General features: G+C 26.7%; 1 protein-coding gene and 1 long non-coding RNA gene across 2 annotated transcripts; both read right to left on the bottom strand.

The window, feature by feature from the left end:
- Window positions 1-1,560: 1,560 nt before the first annotated feature.
- On the bottom strand, window positions 1,561-2,694 carry LOC105852135 (uncharacterized). Its single transcript, XR_012161801.1, has 3 exons — window positions 2,501-2,694; window positions 2,178-2,285; window positions 1,561-2,091 (listed from the first exon to the last, which is right to left on the bottom strand). It is a non-coding gene; the product is annotated as an uncharacterized lncRNA (long non-coding RNA).
- A 4,830-nt stretch (window positions 2,695-7,524) lies between these two features.
- Window positions 7,525-8,477, bottom strand: LOC105852129 (embryo-specific protein ATS3B-like). Its single transcript, XM_012715759.3, has 3 exons — window positions 8,236-8,477; window positions 8,043-8,141; window positions 7,525-7,863 (listed from the first exon to the last, which is right to left on the bottom strand). Exons 1-3 carry the CDS (start codon window positions 8,362-8,364, stop codon window positions 7,600-7,602), a joined length of 492 nt encoding a protein of 163 aa, XP_012571213.1. The 5' UTR covers window positions 8,365-8,477; the 3' UTR covers window positions 7,525-7,599.
- Between the last annotated feature and the right edge of the window lie 791 nt (window positions 8,478-9,268).

Genomic DNA, 9,268 nt, shown 5'->3' with positions numbered 1-9,268 from the left:
TGTAATGTAATAGTGTGTGTAGCGGTGGGATATTTATATTTTAATACAATTTGTTCATATATATTCAAAAGTATTTTATAATAAATTTTAAATTTAATTGTTGTTTTCATTTGCTTATTTTTATCCACTCACAAAGTTAATTTGTATATTTTAAAATTTGACGATTTTTGTCTCTTTTCTAGGCATTTGAACTATAAGTGAAATGTGATATATTTTAAATTTATCGCCATAAAATGTTATGATATATAGGTCAAAAGGTTTACATTTATCTTTTATATATATATGTAATGAGATATACATGATCAAGATGATATAAATTATTATTAATTTTTAAAATAGTGTATACTAAACAAAATTAGTAAATTTAAAGTCATTTGTTCCTCCATTGATCTGTTATCCTTTACCACTTATATTCTATATAAGAATAAAAATATTTTTATATCCTATAAAATCTTGACCTTTTAAATTTTATTATTATAAAAATTATAAAATTATACATTTTTTAATTCATATAAAATTATATGATATATAGTTTTAGTCCATACAAAATCATTTTCTCTTTCTTTTATTTACTTTTCTTTGGTCTCATATATAAGAACTTGTTAAAGATCTTTTTTAGTCACTATTAATATAAAAAAAAAGAGTCAAATATTTTAATATTAATTGTTCATTTTTTCATACCACTGTTTAATGTTAAATAAATAAAAATGAGTATATTTCATATAGGTGATTTTCACCATTCTCCTAGGGTCTTAATTGGCACTTTTATAATTAGTAATAGGCTAAGTTGGTGGGACTACATGGTCCCCTTATATTTTTTTGTTAAATGTCACATACTAAGTTAAATGAAATCGTCAATGTCTCAATAATCTATATCACTGGTTCACATACAATTTAATGATAGATAATAATTTTAGATTAAATTTTTCTGATTTATATTTGTAAAAGATGAAAATTGCAATTATATTTAACTTAAGAAATTCATAACGTGTGAATAGCAGCAGTGACAATGTTGATGTTAACATGGATATATATATAATTGATCAATAGGGTACATGAGAAAGTAATTGATGAAATCTAACCCCAACAAATTAATGTCACCGTTAAATTTACATTACTTTTGTTGTTTTTCTTTATCTAATTGAATTCATGAACAAAACTTTCATACTACAATTCACTTAGAGCCATAACTTTGTTGAACGGCTATATATTGCACAAGTCCTTGTGGATACGATATCTCATATACTTATTTTTGATACAATCATCAGTTTAGCTTTGAGTGAAGATTCTTGGAATGGTTTAACTTTAAGTGAACATTTTTGAAGTGGTTTACCTTCAAATGAAAATTCTTAAAGTAGTTTAAATTCAATTGGAGTATACTTTTTATGGTGGAGTATGATAGTTCTTTTGATCTATGATTGTCGATGTAGACAATGGAAGCTAAAGATGCATCCATTTCAATCAATGTGGAGATTAATAAGTCTGGTTGAAAATGAAGAATATTCAAAAAGTCTCACATTACTTGAAATTGTAAAGAAAGACAGAATTAAAGACTATATATATGAAAATATATCTTGAATACTATTATTAATAATTGAGAAGTTTAGGAACATTCTAATATGTAACAAAAATATGAGACGATAAAAGTAGCAACATGGTGACGAACACACCATTACAAGTAAATATTTGTTACTTATGTAGTACATAAAACACTTATTATAGAAGAAACCTTAGCTTCTATATTTGATGAAATATAATAAACTTATCTTTGTTAAAAAAAGTTTATTACAATAGTAGAGTAGTTTAGGAACGTAATTAAAACCAAAATATATCACAAAAGTTGCGCCTATAGTCATCCAAGTCAAAATAAAATGTGATAGGAGGGTTCATAGAGTCTTCTATGGTGACATACTCTATTATCCATTTCATAGAGTCTTGTTTGGCACGCCATAGAAAAAGCGATTTTAATGGTTCCTGAACTATGCTCACTTTGCAGATTTTGTCGAGACATGGTCCCATTGTCGTAAATATACTTTTCGCGTTTTGCCCGAACATCTTAGATTGGGTATCATTCAGTTTGTTAATATCAATCTGCAATTAAATTCATTTTTACTTCATTAAACAAAATTCAATATTATATGCTTAATTTAATTTTTCGTAATAGAGAATAGAATTACCCAACGGTCCTTAGCGTCTCCAAAAAAAATACTGATAAAGAGTTTTTTTGTATCTGCTTGAGAAAGGAAGCTTGTCTTTACGGTGATCGTGTATTTGCATGTTCCATTCTGCAAATAATTAAAAATAGTTTAGACCATTGATGTAAGATGATTAGCTCAAATAACACAACTAATAAAGAGTTTATGGATTTAATTCTCCATATAACAAAACTAACAACCTTTTCTTTTTTAGTTTATAACCACTCAGGTTGAGGCCAAGTGAATTAAAAAGATTATTTAAAAGAAAATAAAAATAAAGAGATGAGTATATAAAATTTAATTACTTGTGGTTTGGTAATGTAAGAAGGTGGTCTATGTCGATAGAACATTGTTGGTGTTGCATGTGACAAAACAACAATTATGGAGAATGTGAGGATTAAGGTAAGAGCTTTCATGATTTTGTTAACCTCTTTTCTTTGTATCAAAGAGAAGAGAAGGAGGAATACCTAATTGATTTTAGATATTGTTGGGTTATATTATAGTATTACAAAGGCCAAGGACGATATTTAACGACGCCATTAAATGCTAACAATACACAATATTCTTTTTTTAATCTTGTGTAAACCACCCAAATAGTGCTTAATTTTGTAGAGCAATCTAATAGGTCTATGAGATTATCGGTATTTTAAAATTGTTAAATGTTATTCATTTCAGTCTTTTTGATGATACGTGGTTAAATTGTAATTTCGATATTAATGTGAGAGATTAAATTGATAGTAAATTGTTAAATATATAAATTAAATTGTTTGAAGGTGATTAAAAGTACGAGGTGGTTTTGGGTCATTTTATGACCTAGTATCATCATTGTGCTTCATTTCCCCTATTTTAACTTAAATAAGTGGTTTCTATATAAATTAAAATTTTCTTTTATGTTTTTTTTCAGTGATTTCATAGTATCAAATCGATATTGTCTGATTTCTAGTCTTAATGCAAAATTTGTTGTTTTTTCGTTTTATTATTGTGTTATTTTGATTTAGATTGACAAATCAACTTCGATCATGATTCAACCAATCGTTAGGTCGTCAAGTTGCAGATTCGGAGACATGAATATTCCGATCACTTTGATTTTGTCAAATTATTTATAAATATTGTATCGTTCTATATTATTAATTTATATGATGTGAATATATTCACACATTCATCTTTTTTTTTTTTTTAACGATGTTGAATTTGTATTTAATGTACTCTACGAATTTGATTTTAATATATATTAGCATTAGATTAAATATGTCTTTACACATGCCATGAAAAGTAATTGTTTTTAAGGAAACGTAGTTATTAATAGAAGAAAAAAAGCAAATTGTACGTCTTTGGAAATTGGAATCATTAATGGCTTCATGGTAGAACAAAAGGGTGATGTTGAATGCAATAATTCACTAACTCTTCTCCTTTACTAAGAAATCATCCAATAATTGTTGATTTGGTCCTTTCGTTATAATTTGTTTCTGCAATGGATTCGGTTATCTTAAAAGTCAATAAGTTTTCTCAACAATTTATTTTGTATTTTATGAAAACAAATCTTTTATTCTATAGTTTGTTTTGCGAGTATTTTTCCTTAATTATGAATCTGTATTTGATTTCAATGATGATTAGCACTAACTCATCTTTTTATCGTAATTAACTACATTGAATGTTTGGTAACGGGCCTTAGATAGGTCCAATTGGTCTTACACATTTGGAAAATAGTAATTTATTGTTATATTAAATCACTACGCCAAAAATGACATTTTATAGCGCGTCTTTTATAGCGCTTATTAAATACAAGCGCTGTTGTATGATATTTTAAAAATAACGGAGGATATAATAGCGCTTTTTTGACAAGCGCTGTAAAAAAAGCGCTGTAAAAGACTTTGATTTCACATAATTAAAGGACATATTAGAGCGCTTTTTGGAAAAACGCTGTAAAAAGGTTTTTAAAAAAAAATAAGGAGGTCTTTTACAGCGCTTTTGGACAAGCGCTTTAAAAAGTCTGTAAAAAAGCGTTGTAATAGACTTTCAAAAAATAAAATAAGGAGGTCTTTTACAACGCTCTTTAAAAAAGCGCTGTAATAGGCTTTTAAAAAATAAAATAAGGAGGTCTTTTATAGCGCTTTTTTAAAAAGCGCTGTAATAGGCTTTTAAAAGTAAAATAAGGAGGTCTTTTACAACGCTCTTTAAAAAAAGCGTTGTAATAGGCTTTTAAAAAATAAAATAAGGAGGTCTTTTACAGCGCTCTTTAAAAAAGTGTTGTAATAGGCTTTTAAAAAGTAAAATAAGGTCTTTTACAGCGCTTTTTAAAAAAAACGCTGTAATAGGCTTTTAAAAGTAAAATAAGGAGGTCTTTTACAGCGCTTTTTAAAAAAAGCGCTGTAATAGGCTTTTAAAAAATAAAATAAGGTCTTTCACAGCGTTTTTTAAAAAAAGCGCTGTAATAGGCTTTTAAAAGTAAAATAAGGAGGTCTTTTACAGCGCTTTTTAAAAAAAGCGCTGTAATAGGCTTTTAAAAAATAAAATAAGGTCTTTTACAGCGCTTTGTAAAAAAAGCGCTGTAATAGGCTTTTAAAAGTAAAATAAGGAGGTCTTTTACAGCGCTTTTTAAAAAAAGCGCTGTAATAGGCTTTTAAAAAATAAAATATAACAGTAAATCGCTTCAGTTTCCTCTTTATTACATAAACTTCACTACACTTCAGTGTCCTTCTCCTCTTCATTATCCTTCTCATTGCGAACCCTAATGTCCCTATGAACCATATTGTTAACCATCTCCATTGCAAATCATCTCCATATTTGTTACTATCCCTACAAACATTATTACGTACTCTTCTCAATGAGAACCCTACTCTGTCCTACGAACCGTTCGTATTTCTGCGCATTCTCGCTGTTTCTTCTTAAACGAAACCGTAACCTTATGAACTCTACGTATTTCTTCGCACTCTTCAGGTATTGTATTCATTTATTCATTTATTTCTTATATATATATATATAATGTGTCTGTTAATGCTAATAATCACATTTATTTGATAGTGTTTTACAAGTTTTCCGAGCTCAAATGGGTGCTACAGTGTCGAAGCAAAAATCAAATAAATCACATGGATTCCAATAAAGGTTTGAAATGTATGGCTTTAAAATTTCATTAACAATCAATCTACAAATATTTATTGACTTATATGTTTTATTTTATAGTGCTCTCGTCAAACTAACAACATAGACTGTGGATACTGTATATTACGATTCATGAAGGAGATTGTTGTTATAATCCCAGAAAGAGATCTAATTGAAATAAAGGAATGAATATTACAGCGCTTTTTTTAAAAAGCGCCGTAAAACTAATACAACAAGCAGCGCGTTTTTAGAAGAGATTTAGAGCGCTTTTTTTATTTTAAAGAGCGTTGTTGTATCTTTTTACAGCGCTGGATACTACAGCGCTTAATTTTTTGGAAAAGCGCTGTAAATGGCTTAAAAAAAGCGCTGTAAAATACCATTTTTCGCGTAGTGAATATTTTCTAGTTCTAAGCAATTTAAATTTGTACACATTTATTGTGTATGAGGAGACTAATGTAACTTTTTTTTTTTATGAATAAAATAGTGTAAAACCCTACATCTGTTAATGATGATAATATTGATTATAATAGAAGTATATCAAAAAAAAAAACATCAACAAATGAATATTTATTGTGGACTTTTGATAAGTTAAAAAATAAGTTTTAATATATATGCAAATATTTCAAATTTGAAGTTCAAGTTTTACATAATTTTCATGAAGAAAACATTATGTCAAAATATACATGGTTCAAATATATGATAAATGAATTGTTAACTAAAGAAAATCACAAGTTAACGCCGAAGAAACTTTGATTGAAAACCTAAAAACATAAATATACATAATTATAAATGCGTGAAGATTAAAGAATAAAACTAAAATGCAACTTAAGATTAAAATAAATAAATAAACACTAAAACGCAAATTTGAAACAATGCCATAAATTTAAATCATAAAAAGTCCACAATTGTGCACATTTAATAAAAAATGCTTGATTATTCGGTCACGAAAGGATATGACGAATCAAAATAAAATAGTGTGAGTTTATTCGGAATAGGAAGTTGCGACTATTGTTTATTTATCGAAAAACATTGAACCTTTTAAAAAAAAGTCTTCAAAATGATATTCTAGATTTGTGAGTGTGTTATGGTAAGAAAGATATTAGTATAACTCGTTCGAACAATGGTACCTCTAATTAAATATGTCAAATTAATGTTGACTTTAATATGTTTATTTTACCTTGAAAATAAAAACAATATTTTAAATATTATTTATCATTTTATAATTTTTGTTTATAAAAGGGATAAATTAAGAAAAAATTATTATATAGCTTGATAGAGTGTTTCCCTACTCAAACGTATCCTTCGGTGTAATAGAAAATCAAAACAACGTAGTTTTGAGTATAAAATATTTGTGCATTGGTTTATTTTAGTTAATTAGGAAAAAAGTGTAATTCAAGACTGGCAAACTGTATCGTTTGTGTCATGAAGATTACAGGATAAAAAAGATGTGCATCTAATTAATTCTTAACAAGTAAAAAAAAAATATTATTGATTAACTTATTTGAAATATATAATTTCGAATTAGCAAATTGTACGACTTGATGTCCCGACAAATCTAAAATTAAAGAGATATTGCATCTAATTAATTAGTCCCATTTTAAAAGAGAGTTGTTTTTTATTGATTTTTTTTTAAAAAAGGAATTCATGTCAATCAAATCGTATAATAAAATGTGGTAAATTCCACTATAATTCATTCACACAATTGTGAAGTCTCGGTTTCGAATTTAGAATAAGACTTTCAACCTAAGAATATCAAAAGTAAAAATAGAGTGCGGTTTGTTAAGAAAATGAACAAAATAAAACAAGTAATATTGAAACAATAATATTAAAAAAGAAAAGAAAGAAATGGACTTGAATTCCCTCTCCTTTTTTGTTTTTGCAAAAATGAGTAAAAGAAAAGAATAGAAAGTAAACACTCGAATAAATGGATCTCAAATATTAAAGTAATATATATATATATATATAAGCGGTCAAAGTTACTTCAAAATAAAAATAAGAAATAGTAAAATAAATGTGGTTTGCTATTGAGCAAAGGAATAAAAGAATCAAGGTTGGATTCTGATTAGGATGAATATACGATGAATTGAAAGGGTTTGTAACAAAATCTGAATATGTATTTTCACATCCATCTCATGAAAACAAAGAGAAAATTAAAAAGACGAAAAAGTCAAAAAAATAAAAGGTAGAAAATGCAAATAAATATTAGGGAAGATCTAATAGCATATTGATGTAAGAACAACGCAAAAAGAAATATTGAATACTATCATTAAATATTTCTTAGTCTCTTATTTAAGTAGTGCATAAATCACTTATTAGAAGGAAGCTTACACAAGTTGCGGCCATAGCCAAGACCATCATTAGGAATAGAAGCGTTGAGGTAAACTGCGAGAGGAGGGTGCATATAGTCATTTACAGTAATAGTCTTTGGTATCCAACCATTTGATCCACGTCTATATACAAACACTTTGCAGATTTTATCGATACAAACTTTTGCTGTTATGTTAAATATACTTGTCGTGCATTGATCGAACATCCCAGAAGCAATACTATCCAATCTTGGAACAAGAACCTTCGATTAAATATTATTATTAGAAACATATTTTTTTTTTAAATCAAACTGTAGTCAACACAATATTCTAACTTGAGACAAGATATTAGACACATTATAATTTTTATTTTACTTTCTCCAATTTTGTTATCAAAAATTTTAATTAAGAGGAAGAGAAACATGTATATTATAGGTAGTACCTCAGTGCCATGAGCGTCTGCAAATAACAAATCGATTTGATCGGTTGTAGATGGTGGAGAATAGCAACTTGTCTCTATGGTGATCTTGTAATTGCAACCCTAAAACATGTATATAGTGCAAAAAAAATATGAATTAAAAAGCTATTATATATGTTATTATTAATAAAGAGAAGAGTATATAAAATTTAATTACTTCTCCCTCGACACTGTTAAGCGTGGAAGATTGGTTGGTTTGAATTGTATGTCGAGTGATCAAAGTTGGTGTTGCTTGCAACAAATCAACAATTATGGAGAATGTGAAGATTAAAGTAAAAACTTTCATGATTTTGTTAATAACCTCTTTTTAATCGCTTTAAATTTAAAGAAAAGAGAAGGAGAAGCACTTAATAGATATTGTTGGACATTTTAAAGTCAGGGGCAATATTTAACTACACTATGTACACTATACTCTTTTCTAATATTTTATTATAATTTAGTGTATTTATATTTGTTGGTTATGGGGTGTTGGAGTTATAAGTAAAAGTAATTAATTTTATATTTATTAAAAATTTAATTAAATATTATTAATATTGTTGATCCAATCATATTAAAAAAGTATTTTAAAAATACAACTTGCCTTAATTTAAGGGTGTTATAGGAGCTTATATTTGAGGCTAAAAAATTTCAGCTCTTTGTGTTGCTTATATTAAAGTTTAAAGTAAAATTGACAATTGAGATTATTTTATATAGTAAAATTGATTGTGTGATATGAACCATCCGATCTAAAATTAGTGGTACGGTGGAAATAAGAAACTAATAATATTATTCCAACATAATGTAAAACAATTATGGAATGTAAAAGCTAAATAGAAAGACTAATTATATAGTAATACTTGTATATAATTATGCGATCAAGATGGTTTTTCCAAAGGATGTTAAAGTAGTTTATCCAATAGTTTGATCTATTAAATTTGCAATTTGAATTATTTTTATAAAATAATTATAAATTGTACAATTAAATTTTACTCCTTACTATTATATGCAAAAAGTGGTAAAAAAAAATATTGGTCACTATTATAAGTAAAATTTAATTACTTTTGATTCATTTAATGTTAGTTTTTCTAATATATCATTATTTTAATATATAAAATTATTTAATATCAGTTAATTGAGTTAACATTCAAGGGGACAATTTAATAAATTTGAATTATATTTTACATGAAATCTAAAAAAATAATTGTACATAA

This window comes from Cicer arietinum, chromosome 1 (genome assembly GCF_000331145.2).
Source record: "Cicer arietinum cultivar CDC Frontier isolate Library 1 chromosome 1, Cicar.CDCFrontier_v2.0, whole genome shotgun sequence".
NCBI classification, from domain to species: domain Eukaryota; kingdom Viridiplantae; phylum Streptophyta; class Magnoliopsida; order Fabales; family Fabaceae; genus Cicer; species Cicer arietinum.
This window is presented reverse-complemented; position numbering and strand designations above follow the sequence as displayed.

Bases quoted from the DNA above. Each gene is read 5' to 3' on its own strand.
- LOC105852129 (XM_012715759.3), bottom strand. From the start codon at position 8,364: ATGAAAGTTTTTACTTTAATCTTCACATTCTCCATAATTGTTGATTTG. The intron at 8,142-8,235 runs GTAATTAAATTT...TACATGTTTTAG, and splicing joins TTAACAGTGTCGAGGGAGAA to GGTTGCAATTACAAGATCAC. The intron at 7,864-8,042 runs GTACTACCTATA...ATTTAATCGAAG, and splicing joins CAGACGCTCATGGCACTGAG to GTTCTTGTTCCAAGATTGGA.